Source organism: Pelophylax lessonae (genome assembly GCF_965119305.1).
Source record: "Pelophylax lessonae genome assembly, chromosome: 9".
NCBI lineage: Eukaryota > Metazoa > Chordata > Amphibia > Anura > Ranidae > Pelophylax > Pelophylax lessonae.
The window spans coordinates 131,301,630-131,328,849 of NC_138776.1; the positions used below are offsets into that span (position 1 = coordinate 131,301,630).

Genomic DNA, 27,220 nt, shown 5'->3' on the forward strand with positions numbered 1-27,220 from the left:
CAGTCGAAAGGGTCTGTGAGCTGAAAAATTTCCTGAAAGTTTAGATACACTTTTAGGGTTTCAATTATTAATTTAGCTGTTGCATGACTAAACCCTCAAACGGTTAATCTGCTGTATCCCAATCTAATATCCATTTTCCATGTAGTGTAGATATTCTAATTGGAATGAAGTTTGTTGTGCTGCCGTTGGTCACTGAACATCATAGCTACATGCTTTAAGATTTCAGAAGCTTGGTGGAAATAATTTATTGAAAAATCCAATTTGTGTTCTATAGTTACAAACAAGAGTTCCCTGTGCCCCTGGTTTACATTTCCTTATTTAATTGAATTTTAGACCTGCAGTATGAGTAGCTCAGGCTGCATGTGTCTGAAGTCCCTCCAGACTTTGTCCAAGTATTTCTGTGTACAACCAAGATTTGGCAGGAATGAGATTGCAGCTTTTTCACAGCCTGAAGTTCATTGAGTCGGATTTTGAGTCCTAGTTGAGTATTAACACAGTGTAGCTATTTGCCAGCACACTAGGGGTGCGCATCTTCACTGGTCTCACGATTCGACTACGCTTATCGTGTCAACTATTGGATTCCGTGATGCCTCACGATTACTGCCCACAATGTGCCCATGGTTTTTATCAAAAAATTCAAGCAGTCAGAAATTGAAAAACTATTTTTATTTTCATTTGCTCTTAAAAAAAGGACACTTCCCTGCATATTGCAAAGTCTGAACATCAAACATCAGTCTGTGCTAATTTAATGGAGCCATTTACCTCAGAGGCTCACAATAAAGTGACCGTACCATCTGTGCGCAACTGCGCATGCATGTCAGTGATGAGCAAAACCATAAATCCTACAAAAATGTATCAATGAAGTATTTGTGAATCTATCGCTAAGACATAAACTATAATTAATGAAATAATAAAAGGTATTCTAATATAGAATAGATACAAATGACACAAACCGCTACAACAAAACAAATGTACCCAAACATATGCCATTTCATTAATTATGGTTTGGTTTATGTCTTATTGATCGTCGATTCACAAATACTTCATTACCTTTTTTCATGATTTATGGATTTGCTCATCACTGACTCACACATGCACATTGCACACACAGTCATTTTATTGTTTAGGTCGATTATAATTTGCCCATAGATTAACTGATGCAGAAGATACTGTCAGTGTGCCAGTGTGTCTATGTTTAAATAAATGATGACTACTGTGCAATTGTGCATGTGCAAATTGCCTCTTAACATCTAAGCAAAGTGAGCAGTAAAAGAGTTGCTTCTCGAACATCTTTATTATTCCCTCTGGCAGTGTCATGTGTTCTACAACCTTTGTAATAGTATTTGAAGTCTTAGACTAGTACCTGATCAGTGATGAGTGATGATGACCGAGTCACTGCAGATTGCAGACACCTGAGCCCAGGAGGACTAGGAGTTGGGGTTCGGGAGGCTCACTTGGGGGTCTCCCTCTGCCCACAGAGGCCTGTATGAGGAGGACAGTGGACACTCGCTGGAGGGCGGTCAGGCACACACTCGCTGGGGGAGGAGGACTAGCGCATGTGGGAGCCGGGGATCCCGCCAGGAAGCCGACGCTACACTCTGGTAATCACAGGCAGTGAGACATTTCCTGATCTGTGCAGCTGCTGATCGGGAAATGTCTCCCTGCCTGTGATTAGTGGAGTGCAGTGTCAGCTTACTGGCGGGATCAGGCACGTGGAAACTCGAACACGCCAGAGCTCATCTCTATCCGAGATTTAGGGACGCTCGCTCTTCGTGTCTCCTCCTGCAGCGACGCCGGGCGGCTGGGGATGATGTCAGCGAGAGGCGGGAAAAGAGGGCACGGCTAACGACCACAGACGGATTCCAAAGCGCCATCGCTGTGTGGAGACGGAGGGGCAGCGCTACATGACGTAATTAGCACATCGATTAAGCCGGTCGCAGCATCGATGCAGAATCGCGGGTGGCTTAATCGCGATGCATCGATGCTACAATTAAATTCAACATCCCTACAGCACACCATGGATCTTCAAATTTAAATCAAAACTATTTTTATTGAAGTATGATCACATCACAAGTATGATCCAGTCTTCAGCTAGTTGTTGCTGCAGCACCTATTATTCTAGAGCTTTTTCAAGGAACGTGTGCAATGGGAATATGAAATGTTACTTGAGTATTTAGATGTGTTGAATGGATATTGGGAACATGCAGAGGACAAGCCCAAGCTCTTCTCTCCTAAACATTACACAAGACAGGTTTTCACAGATTCCCCTAGATTAGTGATTGTAAACCTATGCACCCCAGATGTTTTGGAACTACATTTCCCATGATGCTTATGCACTGTAGTTAGTCATCATGGGGAATGTAGTTCCAAAACATCTGGGGTGCCAAGGTTCGCCATAACTGAAATACATTTGCTTGTACCAGGTCACTAATAAAGTAGTGAAGAATGAACACGATTAATTAACCTGGATCTTGCACCTTCCAAACACACATCAAAAGCATGTAAGCATTAGCATTCAGTACAAAAAATGTCAGCATCCTCTAAAGAACTATGCTCTATTTTCTCTACAGAGGTAAAAGAGGCACAGAGGAGGAAAAAACAAATGAAGGAAAGGTTCAAGCAAGAGGAAAATATTGCAAGTGCCATGGTTATCTGGAACACTGACATCTTGCCAAACTGGGACGCCATGTAAGTGTGTTTATAGTGCTAGCTTGAAGTCTAAGGCTCCTTTCACACTTGTGCCACTTAAAAGTCGCAGGATTTTACCGCAATTTTGTTGCCGCGATTTTACAGCAATTTTTATGCGATTTTGACTAGGCTTAAAGCAATGCCTATTCTGCGGACCTCAAAACGCATTAAAATCGGGTCAAAGTAGTGCAGGGACTACTTTGAAGTCGGTGCAACTTCAAGTCGCACAGATATGAACGGTACTCATTGGAAATAATGGAGAACGACTTGTCATGCGATTTTTGCAGTCCCAAATCGCAGGACAAGTCACACAAGTGTGAAAGGGGCCTAAGCAGCCAACTTTCTTTTGGGAAATACATTGCAACTCCTAAAAAACACTGTTTCGAAAATAATTCAGACTAGAAAAAAGATACAGCATTGATGTTGGATATTGTATTTCATTGTTATTGACATTTTTAATGATTATTTTAAAAGAAACACCCAAGGGTTTTTTTTTTTTTTTTTTTTTTCTAATTAGATTTTTAAAACATGGCTGCGGAGTTGTTAAAATGTAATTGGATCTATGCTAATGTAAAAGAGCAGTAGCACAACATTATTAGATTGTTTTACCGGTTTGATACAAGTGAATAGGGCACATCTTTTAGGCCTCCTTTACACGACTGACTAGAGGCATACATCATACTCTTGATGCTGAGATCATAGACGTTTGCAAACAGCTGCAGCTGCTCAGCCTGCACAGTGTAATGACAAGATGGTGGTTACTTGCCATTAGGGATAGATGAACGACCCTGGACACAGACAGACGAATCTGTATGTTTCTCATCGCCCCTGTGGTCACAAGTACATTGCCTAATGTTTTAAACAATGCTGCTGGCTGTTTCACACAGTTGCACTTAGTTGGCTTCAGTCAGAGCATGAAGCAAATGGGGCCCAAGTTAAGCTCAGGTAGGCTGTAAATACACATCTACAGGAGAAATTTGTTCATACACCTCCCAGACAAAATTTAATCTCCTACTGGCTGAGGCCATTCAGAAGAGCCTGTGGTTGTATCTTACATGTGCGTGCATTTTTAAAGCTTTAATAAAGAGTTTTTAGTGGTGAGCACTATGATTTGCTTTAATTCCTTTTGAGCTTGAGAGATTGATATCCTTTGTGGTCGATTTCATCAAGTAAGGTGGTTGTGAATCTGGGTCTTGTGGTTCCTACGATTAACTACATATACAAGATGGAGCAGATTGAAGATGTTCTTTGAGTCCTAGTGCCTGCCATGCTAAATTGACCTTTGTGGTGAGGGTCATTTTCTGGAGGTGAGCGTTCACCCTCTAGGGGAAGGAGGTGGATTGTGTCTTTTCACTTGGAGCACACTTTCATTGAAGGAGTGTGATTTTGCAGTACCGGGATTTAAGCTTTTCTTCACTTGGGACTATTTATACATTTGGACTTTATTTGCGTGCAACATATAAGCTGTGTTGGGTAACCTATGAGCTGTTTTTGGATAAGTTGTCAGTTTTATATACATATACTGTATATGCACATTTTTTATGGAGATTTTTATTGCAATGCTTCATATGACATTTTGTATAGATCTTTATGTAGTTTTCAGTGCAGCGCATATTTTATTTAACTTTTTTTTTTTTTTTTTTACATTCAGTTGCTTTCTGGCTAAGACCAACATGATGTCATACATCCCATGTGTCTTCATTGGCATTTTTTTCTTTAATCTGGAGAAGGGGCATTCTCAGCTAAGCACGCCCTCCGGCATGCATGCTCGAGCGAAGGGCAGATGGATTCTAGTAAATAAATGACACATAAATCATCTGCCCTTCCTCAAGATGACTGCAGCTAGAACTATTAGGGGGCCATTTTTTACAAGTGATTTCTTAACAAACCAAAGCAAGGAAACATGGATAGATGGATGAGTTTGATTTGAATATTTTCATTTTGTAGTGCTTAGATACAGTTTAGTTCTGCTTTAACTGCTAGTGCCACTTTCTGATTCACACTTGCTTAGCATCTCATTTGTAACTAGCTATATTTAAATATACACAGACTTCTTAAGGAGTTTCACAGTCTACATTTATTTCACTAAACCTGTAGTCTCCCGTAACTATTTGTGGTTAAGAAGGCAACAGTATTGTGACATTACTTACATCTGATTACTTACAAGTGATTGGCTGTATGCAGCCCTTTTGGGTAAACACCAATGGCTTCTGCATCTTTCACATTCATGGAGAAACCCCATACTCACATGAGCCAGTAAAGCAGAAGCCATTCGCGATTACCCACATGAGACCTAACAGGTTAATATGTGGAAGACAATGTAAAATTATTTCTACATTGACATTGGCCATACTAGAGGAGTGGCTAAATAATAAATAATCCTGAGCCGGTGGTCACCCAGTCTGGCCAAGGAGCACATGCAGACCTTTAACTATGTGCTGGGCTGCCTGTGACAGCCCCTTCCTGGACTAGTGAGGTAAACATCTTGCGGGGGTACATATAACCAGACGCAAGAGTCTTTGTCAGTGTTACTCTGGCCGACAGGCCTGCCAATTCAGTCGAGAGGGGAATCTGTCATGGGAGCCTTACTTGCACAGGCAACTGGATCGGTAAGTAGATGCCCCCTCCTTTCTCTCCCTGGACACAGTATGGGGCGCGGGTGGTTGGTCCTGCCGGGGTCCCCTCCTACTCCCTGGCCTCTGGTACTTCCTACTATCCTCCCTAGCCAGGCTCCCTCCTCTTCTCCTACCTTCCAGTCCCTGGTGCTTGGGCTGACTTTCACTGAAATGCCTGGGTGGGACGGGGCCTTCTTAGATGTCCCTGTGGGTTCTGCATGGTGGGGTTCTCCTCCAGGGGTCCTGGAAGCCGCATTGCAGCTGCCATGTGCTTTACTGCGGCTGGTAGCCATTGTTCCAGTGATTCGGCAGCAGTTTTGGCCATAGCCCTAGTGTCTCAGATGCTTACTGAATAGGCCAAGATTCTGCAGAAAAGTTTGTCCACTGGCCGGTGCTTGAAGTACATTTGTGATGCATCTTTGGATTCTGCTCTGCTCCTTTTCAAGCCCTACAGCTCAGCGGTGGTGCTTCGGTGGATGCTTTGACTCAAATGCTGGTTTGCTGATCAGACTTCTGAAAATGCTTTGCTGGATCTGCCCTTCCAGGGAGAACATCTCTTGGGCGCTAACTTGGTTGACATCATCAAGTGCCTCACAGAAGGCAAGCGTTATTTCCTTCCACAGACCAAAAAAGGGGATTAAACTGCATCAGATGTTCAGGCCTTCCTTTACTGTCCACAAGAGAATTTCATTCCCCTGGCTCCTTTGACAAGGGCTCCAAAGCCTTTAAGGCCCCCATGGGTGGTCTCCTCCTAGACGCACAAGTCCACCAAGCCTGCGGACAAGTCCTCTTGGGTATGAAGGTTTGCCTCCACCCATTTCCTGGGTGGGTGGTCATCTCCGTTGGTTGTCAGGCCCGTAGACCTCCTTCATTCTAGGCAAGTGGGACTGTGAACTGGTTATTGGGCGCCAGGATAGAATTTCTTATTAACCAGAGAAACTCTTTCTCCTATCTTTGCCTTCCGCCATTGAACCTTCTGCCCCTGTGCAGGGGATGCAGGATCTGCTGCGCCAGGGAGTGATAGTCCCTGTGCCTGAGCCACAAGGGTTCCGGTGGTTTTACTCCAACCTGTTCAGGGTTCCAAATAAAGACCGGGCTTGGCCCATTTTGGACCTCCATGGTCTTAAATTGCTTTGTGTGGGTGCGGAAGTTTAGGATGGAATCATCTGTTCGGTGGTGGCTTCTCTTTATTAGGGTGATTTTCTGGCATAGATAGACATCAGGGGTGCATACCTGCACATTCCCTACTACAAGGGACATCAGCGGTTACTTTTCTTTACAGGGGGGTGCAAATTATCGTTGTGTGGCTTCGGATTGGCCTTGACCCCCCAGATATTCTCCAAGGTGCTGGCCTCAGTCCTGATGGTATTGTGCCAACTAAGGGTTTCTTATGAGGAGTTATCTAGATAACTTACTCCTGCAGGCGGACTACCAGGCGGTACTGACGGGCATTGTGGAGATCATGATGTATTCCCTGCAGGACTTTGAATGGTCTTAAACTTCAAGACGTTTGCCCTGACCCTGGAGGCTGGAGTGTCTGGGCCTGAGTCTCTGCCCAAAGCAAGCCACAGGGTTTCTTCTGGCTGACGAGCCAAGTTTTGAGGAACAGGGAGTTGTTGGGTCGGTTATCCCTAAAACGTTGAAGGCAAACTAGTCTACATCTCAGAAGTTATATCATTGCACCTGGAAGGCTTATATTGCCTGGTGCGAGACTATGGGTGTCAATCCACATTCCTTCTTGGTGGCTTGGGTTTTGGCCTTTCCCCAACAGGGCGTCGGACAAGAGCTTGCCTTGACTACCATTAAAGGCAGGTTTCTGCCTTTGCTGTTCTTTTTCTCTGCATCCCTTGGCCACACATGTCTTGATCCGCACTTTCATCCAAGGGGTTCATTATATGGCACCTCCTGTACCTTCCTCGCTGCTGTGAAACCAGAACTTGGTTCTTTCAGTCCTTCGAAAGCCTTTCTTTGTGAGCGTTCTGGATATTTCCCTGCTTACATTTTCTTAAAGGTTGCCTTCTTGATCGCCATCACTTCCACGCGGCAGGTGTCGGAAATGGTGGCTTTTTTCTGCGAGTCTCCATCTCCAGTCTTGCACAAGGATAAGGTGGTTCGCCGTCCGTTCCCTTCTTTTTCTTCAAAGGTGGTGTCGGATTTTCTCCTGAATGAGGACATTGTCTTTACATCATGTCCACGCTCATCTCATTCTAAAGAGATTTGCTTTGCACTCCTTGGATGTGGTCCAGGAAGTTTGTGTGTGCCTGTCTGATACAGCCTCCTTTGGGAGGTCAGATTCTCTTTGTGCTCACGGACGGTCCAGGAAAAAGCCTTGCGGTCTCCTCTGCTACTGTATCCCTCTGGATTTAGCAGATGATTGTTCTTAAGTAGGACATTAATGGTCTGGCTCCCTCCCCTGTTGAGACCTGCTCAACCAGAGTGATTAGTGCCTCCTGGACATTTAGACCTCAGGTGTCTGGGTCTCGGGTTTTCAAGGCGGTTTCCTGATCATCTGTGCACAATTAAAAAAATAAATACATTTTTCAAGTTGATGTATTTGTATCTTCGGATGCTTAGTTGCCCTGGATTTGGAGGCCGCTGTTTAAGATTCATTGTTTTTGTTTTGCCCATCCCATGAATGTATGAGAACTGAATTTTTGTTACCATAAAATTCCTTACTCTGGGTTCAATGATGGACACAGCTTCCACCCCTTTTTTTTGGAGTTCATACTTCTGACTGCTTTGCGATCAACTGGCTTGCCAATAGCAGAAAGGGGGTTTATACCAGCTAGGGCTGCCTATAGGCGGTGCTTTGTTCTTTTTCTGCCTAGTGTCCTACACCTGTAGGTGGTACTGTAAACCCTTCAGGCAAAAATCAGAAGAGCTGTGTCCATCAATAAGTAAATGGAGCTAAAGGTTTTATAGCAAAAAGAAAATACAACAGTGAAAAAACAGTGTAAATAATAAGGTTAGGCATATGGAGGTGGTAATATCCTGTTATGGGGATGTTTCCCTGCAGCAGGGACTGGAGCACTTATCAGGGCAGAAGAAAAAATAGATGGAGGAAATACAGTGAAATTCTTGAGGAAAATCTGCTGCCCACTGCTAGAAAGTTGTCAGTGGGAAGAAAGTTTACTTTCCAACATGACAATGACCCAAAGCACACAGCAAAAATGACCACACCGTGGTTGAAGGAGAAACAGGTGAAAGTATTTGAATTACCTAGTTAGAGCCCAGACTTAAACCCCATTGAAAATCTGTGGAATGACTTGAAGACTGCAGTCCACAAACGGTCACCATCAAATTTTACTGAACTTGAGCAGCTATGTAAAGAAGAGTGGGCAAATATTGCAAAGTCCAGATGTGGAAGTTAGTAGAGACATATCCCAACAGATTAAAGGCTGTAATTAAAACTAAAACAAAAGGTGGTTCAACAAAATATTGACATAAGGGGGTGATCCTTTTTCCAACTCAGTGATTCTTTGTTTGAATTTTATTTTTATTTTTTTTCTGACATGCTGGCGTTCTATTTCTCATTTGGATGTTATAAGTTGCACTGAGTAAATACAGCTGGATAAAACAAAAACGGTGTCTTCATTTCAGGCTGAAAAGCAACGTAAAATATGATTATATCAAAGGGGGGGGGGGGTGATTACAGCTTGAGCAGCTTGATATGATGCTCTTTATAGAAATTGAATACAGCATAAAAGTATTTGAGATTTGTAGTGCAACATTTGTCCTATGACTGCACTGTGGGATGGCCATGGTTCAGTTATATTAGGTTTTCTTTTGATCTTCAGGCGGAATACAAGAAGAGTGCGAGACCTCTGGTGGCAAGGCTTACCTCCTAGTGTGCGAGGCAAAGTATGGAGCCTGGCTATAGGAAATGAGCTGAATATTACTCCGGGTGAGTGAAACTCCTTCATCTGTTCAATTAACTGCTGTATAAATGTGAAAATAGATGCATGTGTACATAATTCGTTATTGCCCTTTACACTAATGGCAATCTGTTTTATGCTTCCAGAGCTTTATGAAATTTTCCTATCCAGGGCTAAGGAGCGATGGAAGTGTTTTAGTGAGACAGGCTCAGAAATTGAGATGGAAGGTAAATGCTTTATTTTAACCTCTTATGCCATTTAAGGCATCTAACCATAAATATTGGATACCCAGTATACTCAATACTGGACTGGGAATTTGTTAGACATTCATTGTGTTTTATTTGAATGTGTATATGAAGCTGAACAACTCAGACAGGCAAGTAGAGAGTTAGCTGTCTAACAAATATAGCATGCCACACTATTACTTTGTAATATTACAAGCAAAGTTGATTTTAGTGAGAAAACCTTTGCCATTTTTGGTTCTGTACTTTGTTTAACCATTTTTTAAATACTGTATTGCAGCCAGTAAATTAAATGACTGGCAACACTCAAAGAATGTATGAATTTAAATGTGCATGAATGTGCTGTCTAATGCGATAGATATTAGAATTTTGTTGCCCTGAAAAAAATTCTACAGCCTAATTTTTTCGTTGGTTTTGTACTAAATTGCCATTCCTCTTGCTCTCCTATCTAGCAGTACCTGGGCATAGGATTTTGTGAGCCATTTATTGCGTCCTCTCTCCTCTCACAGCTTTCTAACAATTCCAATGTAAACATTTACTTTTGCATTCATTTTATTTTCCTTCGTACTTCCTTTCTCAGTTGGTTAAGATTATTTATTTACATTAGTTTACCTCAGGCAATAAATAAAAAAAAAAATTGTTCTAGCCAATTGGGAGAGGAGAGATATTGGCTAAATTAACCTCTGAAAGTCTGATTTTTAGTCAGTTTTCACAGGTGCTGTTTAGTGTTTGCAAGGTCTTTATGCACAGGGTACTGTTGGGATAGCCAAAAGAATTGCATTGATCCTTGGCAGGATATGTATCCCCAAATAGATGGTCAATAAATGTGTCAAATATACTTCTAAAGGAATTCTAAGCGTGGCATATTTTACATAATTACATGTAACTATATGCACAATGTAACTTCGCATATACCATACCTGTGGGTTCCCTATAGAAACTGGAAATCACTGTAGTAGACACTGCTACTTCAGTGATCGCCAATATCTTCCACGTCTTGTGCCGGTAGGTTGCATTGCTGCATTGTGAATACAGATCAGCCGTTTGACACAGGAGCCATTAAGAGAATGCTTTGTATTTTCTCAACAAAGATAGGGGATGGTCCCTAGGGGCTCCGACATGTGGGGGGGAACCCTGGCGTCCGACTGTCCCAAGGGGGGCCACGTCCACCCCAAAAGACCACCAGGGGAGAGGGGGTACACTACTCACCATACCATTGCAACCAGGTTGCCACCGATCCGGACAGTCCACCTCTCAACCTGGAATAGGGGTGCTGTCGGCCAGGAGGAACACTGCTACTCAAGCCACGACCCGGTGGTGTGCGTCCTCGCGAGACGTTTAACTCGCAGACCAGCCCCTGTCCATCTGGGGCTATGTTACGGCCGACCTAGCATGGAGCTGAGGTCTGCACGCGCTCGCTGACCAGACGGGGGGGGACCCTCTGGATCTAGGATATTCAGTCCGTTGCCCAGTCTGGCAGTTAGGTCTAGGTCCTTACTCCTGATTAGGCAGAAAAAAAGTGCCTATAGCAGAGAGTGCGAATATACCACCTGAGACTGCCTAGTGACCTACTCCTGTAGGGGGCAGTATAACCCAACGGTCAAGAATCTATGGAGCTGTGTCCGTCAATGAACGAAAGATACTTTTTTTTTTATCACTTTTGTAAACATCCCTTGTAATAGAAATAAGCAGGACAGGTCCTCCTTTAATGTGAGATCTGGGGTCAAAAAAGACCTCAGATCTCAAACCCACACTTAGCAAAAAAAAAAAAGGGCCTTTTATGATGTCGCTCCAGTCCTTTAAGACCATAGAGTCGAGTAGGGGCTTCTTGCCCTCACTCTCTACTTCCTGCCATTTTGTTTTGGTTGGCTGGCTATGTGGATCGGTGGCCATGTTGCCGTAGCCCGGTGGCCATTTTCTTGTAGTTTCCCATTAGAAGGAGCAGTGGAATGTTCTTGGAGCCCTTCCTTTATCTTTATGATCGCTGCATGATGTGCAGAATCTGCTGGTCTCTCTGTGCCATATCGGGTGGTGGTGAGTCCCCGTGGGTTCTCCCTGTCTTTGCTGTAGCAGCGGCTGGTTGTACCGAGACTTGTGGTGCCGCTATCACGGCAGTGACAGGACGTTTTGCATTGCTATTCATTTTGGCTGTGTGGTCCCCCTGGTTAACTCATGGAGTCCCTGGAGCACATTTCACCACATGATCCCCTCTCAGAGTTTGTGGGGACCTCCGGGTCCCAGTCATCCCTGTTTGCATTAACAGCAGTCCTGGAGTCCTTGGTGTCCAATGTTGATTTGGTCTTACACAAACGGGCTAGCAAAAAGCATCCACTGCCTTCACTTGCCTCCTCTGATAGTGAGGATGACCCCTCTCACATTACAGCCACGTGTGAAAAGGTGCTAATGGATGCACTGACTGTATCTGTTCGGAAAACTTTAAAATTGGAGGATGCAGCTTTTGCTGCATCTGAGGCGCCCTTTTCTTTTGGTACCCGCAGATCCTCCAAAGCGGCATAGGTTTTCCCCTTTCCTGCCTATTTTGACAAAATTGTTGCTAATCAGTGGGGTCACCCAAAATGCAATATGGCGGTACCTAAAGCGTTTCACTAGATGGTAGCCTTTTGCTGATCCTCTGCTAACAAAAAAGGGGATGGTCCCACCTGTGGTGGATTTTCAAATCTCCAAACTGAATAAATCCATTCTAACTCCAGTGGAGGAGTCTCCGGCTTTTAAAGATCCCTTTGACAGGAGAGCCGAGGCTTTGACCTGCCACATGTTTACTATGGCCGTTTCGATCCTTAGGCGAGTATTTACCATTACCTTGGTGTCCCAGACTCTGACAGAGTGGGCAAAGCTTTTGCGCTAGGACCTAAAGGGGTAACCGCTTCCTCCTGCTTTTGCGGAGATGGCGGACCAGTTGGTTCAGGGACTGCAGTTTATCTTCAATGCCTCTCTAGATGCGGCTCTGTCTCTAGGGTGCCCGTGACATCAGTGACCCTACGGCGTCTGATATGTCTCAAATGCTGGTCTGCGGACCAGGCTTCCAAGAAGGCCCTATCTGATCCTCCCTTTGCAGGTGATCGCCTGTTCAGCTCTTCCCTGGATGACATCATTAAGGGTCATACAGGGGGAAAGAGTACTCTTCTTCCACAGGCTGCCAAGGGCAAGGACTCTCGTCGCAGACGTGGGCCCTTTTTCTCGGCTCATAAGCGGTCCTTTCGTTCCTCAGGTTTAAAACAAAGAATCTAAGTCTTTCAGGACCTCTTCTGGTGGTTCCAAGAGGACCTGGTCTGGTAAACCGAGAGCTGGTTCTTCCAGACAAGCCCTCTTCTGCCTGAAGATGTGTCCTCACACGTATCTGGGGTGGGGGGGCGTCTTTGCTTCTTTCCGAACCCGTGGACCTCCCTGATTCAAGACAAGTGGGTCCACGAGTTGATTTCGATCCAGCTACAAGATCGATTTTTGGTCCTACCCTCCAGAGAGATTCTTTCCTTCCAACCTGCGTTTGTCCCCAGACTGCTTGCGGGTCTCTTCGGGGGTGTGCAAGACTTGCTGCGGCAAGGGGTGATTGTACTGGTTTCCGTCTTGGGAACGTTTTCAAGTTTTTTTGTTTTTTTTTTTAAACCAGTACAGTTCCCAGGAAGGAAGGCAGAGTATGTCCAATCCTGGATCTCAAGGCTCTGAACCGCTTTGTGCGGGTGCAGAAGTTACGAATGGAGCGGCATCCCTTCATCAAGGCGATCTTCTGAGCTCTATTGATATCAAGGACGCTTACCTTCATATTTCAAATATGTCGATCATCAACGCTTTCTCTGTTTTGCCATTGGCGAGGAGCATTATCAATTTGTGGCATTGCCCTTTGGTCTCGCCTCTGCTCCCTGTGTCTTCACAAAGGTATTGGTCCCGGTGTTAGCATTGTTGCTTCAGAGGGGGATTGCGGTACTGGGGTACCTGGATGATCTCCTTCTACGAGCAGAATCCCCAACTGCTCTGACAGACAACCTGGAGATTACTGTGCGGACTCTGCAGGAGTTTGACTTTCCAAAAATCTACTCTGGTTCCGTCCACCAAATTGGACTATCTGGGTCTGACTCTGAACTCAGCCTCAGCCAGGGTGTTTCTTCCACTGGACAAGCTCCAGTAGTCCAACAGTCGGTTATCTCTCAGGACTTGCATGTGGGCCTGGGCCTGATGGTGTCTACCTTCGAGGCGGTTCCGTTTGCACAGTTCCACACGATACCCCTGCAAAGAAAGATTCTTGCCAAATGGGATAAGAATCCACAATCTCTAGACAATCTGATCCTTTCGAGCCGGAGTACAAGAGGGTCCCTGATCTGGTGGCTTCGCTCTACGGCGCTTCGACTGGGAAAATCTTTCCTTCCCCTGTACTGGATGGTGGTTACCACAGATGCCAGCCTGTCTTGCTCGGCTGTAGAAACCGACTTGGAGGTTACGTTGCGAACTCTGCCGGAGTTTGGGTGGACACTGAATTTTCAAAAATTGGCACGGTCTCCGTCCACAAAGCTGGACTACTTGGGTCTGACGCTGGACTCAGCATCGGTCCGGGTGTTTCTTCCTCAAACAAAACTGCTGAAGCTACAGGAGGCTGTTCGGCTCCTGTTGTCCAACCATTGATCGTCACTCAGGACTTGCATGCAAGTGCTGGGTCTGATGGTCTCCACCTTTGAGGCAGTTCCATTTGTGCAGTTCCACACTAGACATTTGCAAAGGGAGATTCTGATCAAATGGAATAAGGATCCGCTGTCATTGGACAATCTGATTCTGTTGAGTCTGGGTTCGAGGGAGTGTCTCCTATGGTCGCTCTGCTCCCCAGCCCTATGTCTGGGAAAATATTTTCTTCCCCTGTATTGGACTGTAATCACCACGGATGCCAGTCTGTCCGGATGGAGAGGTGTCTTGGGAGGGTGTTCAGCCCAAGGTGTCTGGACTCGGGAAGAGTCCAGGTTGCCGATCAACATCCTGGAAATTCAGGCAGTCAGACTTTGTCTCAATGGACAGATCGTCTTAAGGGATGCCCTGTGCGGGTACAATCGGACAATGCTAAGGCTGTGCTATATGTGAATCATTCAGGGGGCACAAAGTGCCCTGGCGGCCCGGGAAATGGCCGGCATCTTGAGGTGGGCAGAACGAAATGTTCCAGCTTTCTCTGCTGTGCACATTCCGGGGGTAGAGAATTGGCAAGCGGACTATCTCAGTCGGCAGACGTTTGGTCCGGGAGAATGGTCTCTTCACCCGAAGGTTTTCCATCAACTGTGTCTTCGAAGGGGGACCCCCGATGTGGACCTGCTGGCTTCCTGTCTCAATAGGAAGGTGCAGAGGTCCGTGTCAAGGTCTCGAGATAATCTGGCCGACACCGCAGACGCTCGGGTGGCCCCTTGGGATCAGTATCGTCTGATTTACGCCTTTCCTCCAGTTCAACTTTTGTCGAGACTGCTAGGCAGAATCGAGGTAGAAGGAATTCCAGTCATTCTGGAGGCACCAGACTCGCCGGTCCTGGTACGCAGGCCTGGTAAGGCTGGTAGCAGACGTCCCTTGGAAACTTCCTCTCAGGGAAGATCTCCTGTCTCAGGGACCAATCTTCCATCCTGCTTTACGGTTGCTGGCTTTAACGGCATGGCTATTGAAAGCCAGGTGCTGAAAGACAGGGGGCTGTCGGAGTTTTATCATTGAGTTTGGAAGGGGTACATTACTTAGTGTGAGTCGCGTGGGGTTTTTCCCCTGCTCCTTTTCTGTGTCTCGCCTGTTGGAGTTTCTACAATTGGGTGTAGATTAACGTTTGGCTCTCGGCACCATCAAGGGCCAGATTTCCGCCTTGGATATTTTTTCCAAAGGCCGTTGGCGGCGAATTCCTTGGTTCACACTTTTGTGTCAAGAGTTCGCCATCTGGCTCCTCCGCTGCGATCCCTGATACCTCCATGGGATCTCAGTTTGATTCTGTCGGTGCTTCAAAAGCCTCTCTTTGAACATATTTGAGAAATTCCTCTGCTCATTCTGTTGCAGAAGGTGGCTTTCTTAGTCGCTATTACTTCCGCACATCGTGTGTCGGAGTTGGCTGCGTTATCCTGTCGGTCACCTTACTTGGTGATTCATAGTGACAAAGTGGTGTTACGACCCTGTCAGGTGTTCCTTCCTAAGGTTGTCTCAGGGTTTCATTTAAATGAAGACATTGTGCTACCATCCTTATGTCCCCTAATGCCTCGTACACACGCACCGATTGTTGGCCGACCGATCGGCCGTCTTTTGTCCAGTGTTGTTGTGTTGGTTGAAATGTGCTCTAGACTGCACACGAATTTTGTCGGCCAACAACAACCAACTGCAGAAGTGATGTCATGTTCTGGTTTACTTTTCGTGTGTTTTTTCTTCTCTGAGCATGCCCAGTCTTGCTCCTCACATTTTTGTCTGCCAAAATCTGTACTGACTGAAGAACAATCGGCCGTTCTGGTGACGGCCAACAAAAATTTTATAGCATACACACCAGATTTTGTTCGGCCGAAATTCGGTTGTCGGAAGCATCATACTAACAAGCCGACAATCGGCCGATCGGACGTTGGCCAAAAATTCACGGCCAACAATCGTTGCGTGTGTACAAGGCTTAAGCCTAAACATCCTAAGGAAATTGCCTTACATTCCTGAGATATGGTAAGAGCGATTTGGGTTTACCTGGCGCTGACTGAATCCAATAGGAAATTTGATTCTTTGTTTGTTCTTATGGATGGACCTCATAAGGGACAGGCCGCATGTGCTGCGACCGTTTCCAAGTGGATCAGGCAAACGGTAGTGCAGGCCTATTCCATTAAGGGTCAGTTTCCTCCTTTCCATGTTAAAGCGCATTCTACGAATGCGCTTAGTAGGGATAGACCGATATGGTTTTTTCAGGGCTGATACTGATATTTTGGTCACAAAATATCAGCCAATATTTTGTACATTTAAAGTTTTGAAAAATAAAGACAATTTTTGACACAAATCTGGTACTGAACATGTTAATGTTTGTTTAATAACATTTTTAACATTAAAGGCTCTTCACACCTTACCGTTCTTCACACCTTACCTGCATGAAAACTGATAGGAAAACCGCACAGCTTTCACTTGCAGGTACATCAGTTTCACATTATGTGAACGAACGAGTCCTAGAAGAGTAGACAACTGTGAAAAATAAAGTGCTGGGAAAATAACTAAAGGCTTCCTAAAACAAAATTTACATAAACTGCTGCAGTAGTGCATTCACTGTCTGCAATGATTAAATCTAGTAGCTGCAGTGCATATGACAGTGCACTGGACACTAGTACTACTCACTTTCAATACTCCCAGTTAAGTAGAACAATATTCTAGTGCAGAAAGCATAACATTTCAGAATGTTCACCAGTTAAATGACTTCTGTTTTTTTTTTCATAAATTGCTGCCACTTCACTAAAAACACACTCACTTGGTACCGAGGAAGGAGGAGCAGAAAGGCATCTTCTAGCATGAGAAGCAAGTCTTTTGTAGTGTGCCTCATTTTCCTTCCACCACTGAAGAGGATCACCACTTCTGTCAATTACTGGTTCCTTCAAATAGAGATGAAATTCATCATCCAGGGTCATTATTGCAATGAAGTTTATCTTCTGTCCATTGTCTTTTTCAACATTTTTCTCTTTGCAGCAGCATCCTGCTCTTCCGGAAGGCTGGCTGGCACCCTGTGGGTGGCTGGCTGGCACCGTGATGGTGGGTGACACCCTGTGGTGGTTGGCTGTTTGGCACCCTGTGGTGGTGGGTGGCCGGCTTGCTGGCACCCTTTGGTGGGTGGCCACCTGGCTGGCACTCTGTGGTGGTGGGTGGCCACCTGGCTGGCACCCTGTGGTGGCGGGTGGCTGGCTGGCTGACACCCTGTGATGTGTGGCTGGCACCCTATGTGTGGCTGGCACCCTATGTGTGGCTGGCACCCTATGTGTGGCTGGCACCCTGTGGGTGGCTGGCACCCTGTGGTGGGTGGCTGGCACCCTGTAGTGGGTGGCTGTCTGGCACCCTGTGGCCGTGGGTGGCTGGCCGGCTGGCTGGCACTTTGTGGTGGTGGCTGGCTGGCACCCTGTGGGTGGCTGGCTGGCACCGTGATGGTGGGTGGCTGGCACCCTGTGGTGGGTGGCTGTCTGGCACCCTGTGGTGGTGGGTGGCCGGCTTGCCGGCACCCTTTGGTGGGTGGCCACCTGGCTGGCACCCTGTGGTGGCTGGCTGGCACCCTGTGATGGCTGGCTGGCACCCTGTGATGGCTGGCTGGCACCCTGTGGCTGGCTGGCTGGCACCCTGTGGCTGGCTGGCTGGCACCGTGATGGTGGGTGACACCCTGTGGTGGGTGGCTGGCACCCTGTGGTGGCTGGCTGGCACCCTGTGATGGCTGGCTGGCACCCTGTGATGGCTGGCTGGCACCCTGTGGATGGCTGGCTGGCACCCTGTGGATGGCTGGCTGGCACCCTGTGGCTGGCTGGCACCGTGATGGTGGGTGGCACCCTGTGGTGGGTGGCTGTCTGGCACCCTGTGGTGGGTGGCTGTCTGGCACCCTGTGGTGGGTGGCTGTCTGGCACCCTGTGGTGGGTGGCTGTCTGGCACCCTGTGGTGGGTGGCTGTCTGGCACCCTGTGGTGGCGGGTGGCTGTCTGGCACCCTGTGGTGGGTGGCTGTCTGGCACCCTGTGGTGGTGGGTGGCCGGCTTGCTGGCACCCTGTGATGTGTGGCTGGCACCCTGTGGTGGGTGGCTGGCACCCTGTGGTGGTGGCTGGCTGGCTGACACCCTGTGGTGGGTGGCTGGTTTACCTGCAAAAAATGTGCCTTTTAGAGATGAACCGAAATTTCGGCGTCTGAAACATATTAGCCGTAAATTGTGTTTTCGGCATTTTGTCGACCAAGAAAAGGTGACGATAATGGCGCTAAAAACGCTGCTCTTTTTGCCGCAATTTGACTACGATTTTACTGTGCTTATGGGTCTGTCTGTTGCATAGGCCTTGTAACTCAAAAACGTAACGCGAGTGCATTATTGTTGCAATCTTGCTGTGTTTTTCAATGTATTTCTGCAGGGAGGTGCGGTTTTTTAACTGACCAAAAAAATGCAGCAAGCATGATTTTTAACACAACAATGGATGCAACAGACCAGTGTGAAAACATACATAGAATTTAAAGGGATGCATTTTTCTTGAGCTTTCTCTATCGTTCATCGACAGACGCAGCTCCTTATCTTCATGACTCATAGGGTTATGCTCCTTCTTCTAGCAATAGGCACTATGCGGGCTGTCCCTGCAGCCATAACCTATCATCAAACAGTTTGTTCTGTCTAGTGTTAGGAATAGGACTTAACTCCCTGCTTTGGTCTTAGCTGTAACAGGGAAAGTTTGTGATTTATTTTTTTATTTTTTAACTAGTTAGTTCCTGAGGACCAAAATCCAGAGGACACTACAAGAAAAAGCCGGCTGTGGTTTCACACTGGATAATCTAGATCCTTAAGGTATCCCAGCCTGGCCAACGAGCGTGAGCAGGTTATAGTCCAGGACTAGGCCTCGCCACGACCGTGCCCCGATGGATGGGGACGAGCCTGCGAGTGGACAGTCTTGCTGGTTCGCATCGACCTGGAACGCCCTGAGTCACAGCTTCCCCTTGGCTGACAGCACCCCCATCCCGGGTGGGAGGTGATCTGTTTCGGAGTGGCGCCCACCTGGTACCGTGGTATGCTGAGTAAAATTGTCCCCCCAAACACCCTTGGCAGTCGCAGGGTGGGTGTGGGCCCCTCCCTGGAATGGTCAGACCTTAGGGGCTCCCTCGGTTCCCTGGCACCCCGGAGGGCCATTCTGGTGTACCCATTGGCATTCCCCTACCCCTAGCAGGTTTTACCTTGGGGGGGGGGGGGGGTAATAATGCGGCCGTTATGGCGCTTATTCGAGGGGGGTGGATTGTCCTGGGTGGGTCCATGGCTAGGGACTTTTAGATGCCTATTGTTCTCGGTCCCCCTAAGGAGGGGTCGTGGGGGGCCGCCATTTTGCTGTGGTTCATGATTTCCATTAGTTTGCATGGGCAGCCATTTTCTATACTTCCCCATTGAGAATGTATGAGCGGCCATTTTCTTGAGGTCCGTGGGATAAACAGGCATGCGGCATGGCTTATAATGATAGAGGCAGAGCTTCTTCCTCTTCCTGTGCAGACAGTGTTAGTTTCATTTTTACACTGATCAGGCTGGATGCTTCTCTGTGGTCTGGTAATGTTCTTGGGTTTCCCTGTGGGTTTTTTCCTCTTCTGCTCTGCTATTACAAAATAATTAGGGATTGTGAATCAGTAATAGCGGTGGGACCACGTTGTTCACGGTCTTAAAGCGGAGTTCCGCCTTCCGCTCCACCCTCTCCAAAAATTAAGTCAGCAGCTACACATACTGTAGCTGCTGACTTTTAATATTAGGACACTTTTTTGTCCTGGAGTCAAGCGATGTTGGCACCGGTGCTGCCGCCGCCATTGCTGGTAAGAGAACCCGGCAGTGAAACCTTGCGGCTCCTCGGGCGGGCCCCTACTGCGCATGCGCAAAGCGCATTTCTATTGGCTCGGTGGCGGGGGAAGGAGGAGGGGGCCAAACTTCCGAGGGACGGCACCGTATCTCGGAAGTGGGGAAGGGTACTTTTTAAAAACAGGTACCAGCCCCCCCCCCACGAAAAAGAAGCCCGATGTGGCACTGGATGGTGGGAGGAAGCAGAAGAGCGGAAGTTCCACTTTTGGGTGGAACTCTGCTTTAAAAGGACATTACACTTTTTTTAATTTTTTTTTTTCAAAGCCTGATGTCAAAAGTGTATTTTGTCATTGCTGGTGCTGCCACCCGCAAACGCCCTCCAGGGCAGGGTTTTTGGACTCTGAGACAGATATGTTGGCTGTGGACGCAGACCACCTTGAGGGGTCTCAGTGTCTTCGCATTCTGATGGTGAAGAGGACCTGTCCTCATCAGCCGCCGCGCGGGAACACACATTGGTGGAAGCCCTGATTAGTTTCTGTGCTGGAAACCCTAAAATTGGCTGATGAACCTACAGCGTAAGATATGCAGGTGTCTTTTGGCTCCCCCAAATTACGTAAATCGGGCAAGGTTTCCCCTTGTCCAGAATTGTTTCATACTATATTGTGGATGAACAATGGCGACGCATTAAGCACATGTTGGAATCCTTGGCCCGCCATTTACATGTGGTAGCAGGTCACATGTTAAAGGCTACCTTTGTGAATGTTTTAGTAGCGCATACTGCTAATGAATGGGTTATGTTACTGAAAAGTAAATTTGGAAATGGCACGGCTTCCCCCTGCAGTACTGGAACTAATAGACCAGTTGACCCAAGCCCTGTGTGATACGTCCCTGGACTCGGCTTTGTTGGTGGCCAGGATGTCAGCAGTGGGAATTGCGATTAGGTGCATGGTATGGCTAAAATGCTGGTCGGCTGACCAGGCTTCTAAGAAGGCTGTGACTGATCTTCCTTTTACACGGGAGAGGCTGTTTGGACGAGCTGGATGAGTTGGTCAAAGGTATCACGGGGGGTAAGAGCACTAATCTGCCCCAAACCTCTAAGGGCAAGACGGGGCCTTCCTTTACTGCTCACAAACTTCTTTTTTCGTGCCTCCGGGTCACAAGAAAAAGGTTAATCGTTTAGGGTTTTTGGGGGTTCCAAGAAGCTATGGTTGGGAAAATCGAAGTCCGGCCAATCTGGATCTGCAGACAAGTCCTCGGCTGCATGCTGGGGTGCCCTCACCCGCGTCTGGGGTCGGGAGACGTCTTGGATTCTTTCAGGAACCCTGGACCTCCTTGATTCAGGACAAATGGGTTCACAAACTGATCCGATTAGGATACAAGATCGAATTCCAGTCTCGTCCGTAGGAAAGGTTCTTTCTGTCCAATCTTCAATTACCCCAAGTCCGGTTAAGGGGCTTGCGAGGGGCGGTACATGGATTGGTTGTGCTGGTTCCCGCTCAGGAACGTTTTTTAGGGGTTTTATTCAAACCTATTCAGCGTCTCTGCATCAGGGAGATTTCTTAGCCTCCGTAGATATCAAGGATTCGTACCTACACATCCCTATCTACGCTGGACACCAGCAGTTTCTTCGCTTTGCGGTAATAGGGGAGCATTATCAATTTGTGGCGTTACCCTTTGGTCTTGCCTCCGCTCCCAGACTATTTACCAAGGTACCAGCATTGGTATTAGCACTGCTGCAGCGGCAGGGGGATTGTGGGTACTGGGTTACCTGGATGATCTCCTGTTGAGAGCGGACTCTTTCAGCCTTGTTGGGGGATCTGACAAACATGGTCAGAACTCTGCAGGAGTTCGGTTGGAACATCAGTTTTAAGAAATCCGCACTAACTCCGGTTCCGAGACTGGATTATCCGGGCTTGACTCTGGGTTTTTCTTCCCCCGGACACGCAGCAAAAGTTGCAGGGGGCGAGTTTGCATGCAAGCCTTGTGTCTGGTAGTATCAACCTTCGAGGCAGTTCCATACAAGGCCTTTGCGAAGGGAGATTCTTGTAAAATGGAACAAGGGAACCAAAGTCCTTGAATTCTGTGATTTGGTTGAGCCACAACACAAAATCTTCTCTGTTGTGGTGGATTCAGTCTCCAGCACTGTGCCAGGGCAAGTCCTTACTTCCGTTGTTTTGGACGGTGGTAACCAAGGACGCCAGCCTGTCAGGCTGGGTTGGAGTGCTGGGGAAGCTCTGTGCCGAGGTTACCTGGGCGATGGAAGAGTCAAAACTTTCGATAAATGTTTTGGAGCTCAGGGCGATTAAAGCTTTGTCTGAGTCATTGGACGACTCGTCTGCAAGGTTGTCCATTTCGGATTCAATCCGACAACGCCACGGCTGTGGCTTACATCAATCACCAGGGGGCACCAAGATTGTCTTGACGGCCAAGGAGGTGGCCAAGATTCTGGCCTGGGCGGAAAGCTTTGTTCCAGCTCTCTTTGCTGTACACATTCCAGGTGTGAAAAACTGGCAGGCGGTTTACCTGAGTGGTCAGGTGTTGGATCAAGGGGAGTGGTCCCTACATCGGGAGGTGTTCCGCCTCCTGTGTTGTCTGGTGGGGAACTCCCAAGATTGATCTGTTTGCCTCTCGCTTTAACAAGAAGGTGCAGAGATTCGTAGCCAGGACTCAAGATCCTCTGGCCGCCGCAGACGCACTGGTGGCTCCTTGGGGTCAGTATCGGCTGATTTATGCATTTCCTCCATTGAAACTCCTGCGGAGGCTTCTGCGCAGGATAGAGGTGGAAAACATTCTGGTCATTCTGGTGGCTCCTGACTGGCCTCGCCGGTCTTGGTACACAGACCTGATAAGGCTGGTCGTCGATACCCCTTGGAAACTTCCTCTCAGGGAAGATCTGCTGTCTCAAGGTCTGATCTTCCATCATGCTTTACAGTTGTTGGCTTTGACGGCATGGCTGTTAAAAGTCAGGTATTGAGAGATGGGGTCTTTCTGACTCTGATTCTTACACTCTTGAAGGCTAGGAAGTCGACCCCCAGGAAGATCTACCATCGTACGTGGAAATCTTACATTTCATGGTGTGAATCATTCAAGGTGCACCCTCGCTTGTTTTCGATCACTAGGGTTTTGGCCTTTTTGCAGAAAGGGGTTTTACAGCAGTTGGCTTTGAGTACTATCAAGGGCCAAGTTTCAGCTTTGGCCATATATTTTCAACACCTGTTAGCCACGCATGTTCTAATCCAGACTTTTAACCAGGGAGTGCGCCATATGGCTCCTCCAAGGCGATCCCCGTTACCTCCGTGGAATCTAAATCTGGTGTTATCTATTCTTCAAAAGACACCTTTTCAAAAAATTTGGGAGATTTCAAAGCTTTCTTTGTCTCAGAAGGTTGCCTTCTTGGTGGTGATCACTTCTGCCCGCAGGGTATCTGAATTGGTGGCGTTGTCTTGCCGCTCACCTTATCTGGTGGTACACAGGGTTAAGGCGGTACTTCGACCTAATCAGTCGTTCCTTCCTTCATCTGAATGAAGACATTGTGTTGCCTTCACTTTGCTCTAAACCTCAGCATCCTAAGGTTCCTTGCATTCTTTGGATGTGGTTCGGGCGATCAGGGTTTATTTAGAGACTGCTGAGTCCTTTAGAAAATCAGATACTCTTTTTGTCCTTACTGATGGACCTCTGTAAGGGATTGGCTGCATCTGCTGTGACCATTTCCAGAAGGATTAGGCAGACGGTGGAACCAGGCCTATTCACTGAGGGGTCAGGTCCCTCCTTTCCCAGTGAAGGCTCATTCTACAAGAGCGCTGAGTGCCTCTTGGGCTTTTCACCATCAGGCGTCGGTGCTACAAGTTTGCAAGGTGGCAACTTGGCCACCTGTGCATACGTTCACAAAATTCTACAAGGTAGATGTGTTGGCATCCGAGGATGCTTCTTTTGGCCGCAAGGTTTTGCAGGCTGCAGTTTAAAAGAGAACTCTGTTTAGTTTCTCCTTTTTGAGGGTTCAATTTTTTCCCAGTGAGCTCCAGTTGTTACAGGTTGAGCTCCATGTTGCCTGGTTGGCTAAGTTTTAGCCATTGGGGACTTACGTTTTTGTTTCTGTGTTGTTTCCCACCCCTCATGATTATACTGCTTTGGGACATCCCTATGAGTCATGAATATTAAGGAGCTGCGTCTGCCGATGTACGATGGAGAAAACTGGATTTTTGTAAGAACTTACCGTAAAGTCCTTTTCTCTGAAGTTCGACAGACGCAGCACCCGCCCCTCTTCTTCTGAGGTATGGGGTTTTTTTTTGTCTTCTAAACATTGCTTGCAACTAAACTGTTTGATAGCAGAGTGTGTGGGGTTATGCCTGCAGGGACAGCCCCTATAGGCGTGGTTACGTTTTGTTTTTTTTTCCTGCCTAGTGCGTATTCCTAGGAGGAGCATAACCCTATGAGTCATGAAGTTAAGGAGCTGCGTCTGTCGATGAACTTTAGAGAAAAGGATTTTACGGTAAGTTTTTACAAAAATCCAGTTTTTCTTGCGCTAAAGGGGTTGATGGCCGAAAATAAATTTATATTTATTTAAATTCACGATAATTAAAAAGTTGAATATATATATATATATATATATATATATATATATATATATATATATATATATATATTTTTTTTTTTTTTTTAAACCGTGTATTTCAGTTTCGGCCAAGTCCATCCTGAATTTTTGATTTTGGCACCAAAATTTCCATTTAGTGCATTTATTTTTTTTTTAGCAAGTGAACTACTCTTTTAAAGTATATCTGACATATTTTTAGTGCGGTCTCTTGGGGGATACATATGTGTGATAGTTAAGGGGTTAACCATGGTCTGAAGCTTTCACACATATTAGTGTTGTTCTAAATCTATGGTCACATCATACATTTTCATTTTAGAACATCAGCTTTGTAGTAATGCAAAAAAATAGGTGTTTTTAACAATCAATTATTCGCTTACTAGCATATCTTTTTTCATGTTGTCAGTGCTGCCTGTCTGCTGGCCATCTCTTTTCACAACTTCCTGGATTCTCTGCTTTCTACTTTCAATTCTAAGCATTTTCTTCTTATTACATGGTACCTTGCTACCTGCAAGCAGTGATTCCTGTACCGATTCAACCTCCTGAAGCTCCTCCTCGCAGTACTTCTGTAGTTCAGAATGAAGGCTCTGTGAAATCAACAGGGCATAGTGAATATGTCCTAGAATTCGAGGAAGTAAATATATGGGCAGTGGCGGCTGGTGCTCAAAAATTTTGGGGGGGGGGGCGCAAAAAGAAAAATGTAATAGGTATTGCTTCGCGGCAAAAAACGCGGTAAAAAAAATTGCGTGACTTTGAGGTCATGGTACAGGCATGGCACAGGTCAATGTACAGCAGGCATGATGGCACAGGTCAATGTACAGCAGGCATGATGGCACAGGTCAATGTACAGCAGGCATGATGGCACAGGTCAATGTACAGCAGGCATGCAGCTTCACAAAAAACACACAGTGCGCCGCCGCCATACTGTCTAATATCGCCACTTACCGTTAGCTGGGCTGCTGCTGGTCCCTGACGGTCTGTCACACACTGCTGGGAGCCTGGGACTGTGTCTACTCACCCTCCCTGGCTGCGTGGCTGCGACGTCTCCTACCGTCCTGGCCGCAGGCAGCTACAGCTCACTCACTCCTCCTCGCCGGTCACGCTGCTCTTCTGATCCGTCCGACTGTCAGCTCCTCCACGTCGGTCACGCTACTCTTCCGATGCGTCCGACTGTCAGCTCCTCCACGCCGGTCACGCTGCTCTTGCTTGCGAGTCGATCGCCGCTCCGAGTCCTCTCTCTCTACGTCGGGCCGCGGGCGGGAACGGAAGGTGATCGTGACGCCGGGGCGGTGCACCGCCCCCAGGCGTCACGTCACCAGGTCCGATGTCCTCCTGTGATTGGTCCAGGCTGGACTCTGGGCCAATCACAGCCCGGACATCGTTAAAGTGGGGTGTGTTGGGGCGCATTGCTCTGCGCCCCGGCACACCCCCAGAAGAGCGCCAATCGGTGGGGTCAAAACCCCCCCCCCCCCATACCCAGCACACAGTCCGGCACCCCTAGTGGGCGAAAACTTGACTTTTTTTTTTTTAATTCTTTTTTTTTTTTCTGCTTCGTTTGGGGGGGGGGGCGGCACCCCTGCGCCCTCTATGGGCGGGCCGCCACTGTATATGGGGATGTTCACAAAGTATGTTTACAAATTTCAAATCATTCAGAATAATAGGATTGGCTATAAATATTTGAAATACAGTGTGGAAATGGGTATATAATTTTACATTATAATCATAAATACACTTTAGCCACTTAGTGTTTGTTACCCTAAAATAAAGAAAAAAAGATCCTGTTCCTTTAAAACATGTTATACAGCACAATGCTTGTGCTGTGTCATTTGGCCCCCTGTGTCACCTACAAAAATGTGGCTGATCCTGCCTGGTACTGCCCTCCTTCTATAAACTGACCATGGTTTATCATGGCTGCTGGGCCCCGACACCATGGTCAGTTTACGCGCCTCCGTCCTCCACTCTCTCCTCTGTCCTTGGACTTCATTTTGTCTTATGAAATATAAATTTCTAAATTGCTTGTTACTTGCCCTATATTTGTGGATTTATGATATATTCTACCGTATGATTTATTTAACTTTGAATTAATAGCAGTGACTGTTTTTTTAAATTGATGATTTGAGTAGAATGCCACTTCTTTTTTCATAGGCAGTTTATTTCCTTTGTGTCTTTATAGATGCAGGTGTGTCAGTCGCTGACAGAGAAGCCAGTCTAGAGTTAATAAAGTTAGACATATCTCGAACATTCCCATCATTTTATATCTTCCAGAAGGTAAGGCAATGCTTCCTAATGTATTCCAATGCAAAGGACATTTTTTAAACTTTGTGCCCACTTATAAAAACTGGAATAAAGTAATACATGACTAAAAGTGGCGTAATTGGGCTAGATGAGTAATTTAAATTTATTATGTTGATTGGCTATTTAACAGATTCTGCTTTATTCTCATTTCTTTTTCTCGCTATTCAAATTGTCCATATGGGCAAGATTTTTTTTTCCATGTGTTTTATTTTTTTTTTTTTAACCAATTTCTAAAGTTGTCCTTTAACAACAAACTGCAGTACATTAAATTATTCATAGGCGATACTACAAAAATCTTTATAGGTTACCACTTTAGAGTTACACAGGAAGTCTGGCCCTAGAATTCTTGTTCTCGCATTGACGTTTGTGGTGGTACCTGACGTGTGCTTTGATCGCTGTTTTCTTATTTATGCATGTGGGACCTATTTTTATTATTCTCATCGA

General features: G+C 46.6%; 1 protein-coding gene across 2 annotated transcripts in view; it reads left to right on the forward strand.

The window, feature by feature from the left end:
• Positions 1–27,220, forward strand: part of TBC1D12 (TBC1 domain family member 12) — a 287,846-nt gene that overhangs the window by 206,571 nt on the left and 54,055 nt on the right. For both annotated transcript variants that reach the window (XM_082267521.1, XM_082267522.1), the window contains 4 exons: positions 2,571–2,688; positions 9,101–9,207; positions 9,325–9,405; positions 26,655–26,749. In XM_082267521.1, the coding sequence (XP_082123647.1) occupies positions 2,571–2,688; positions 9,101–9,207; positions 9,325–9,405; positions 26,655–26,749 (401 nt within the window). The remainder of the gene's footprint in view (positions 1–2,570; positions 2,689–9,100; positions 9,208–9,324; positions 9,406–26,654; positions 26,750–27,220) is intronic.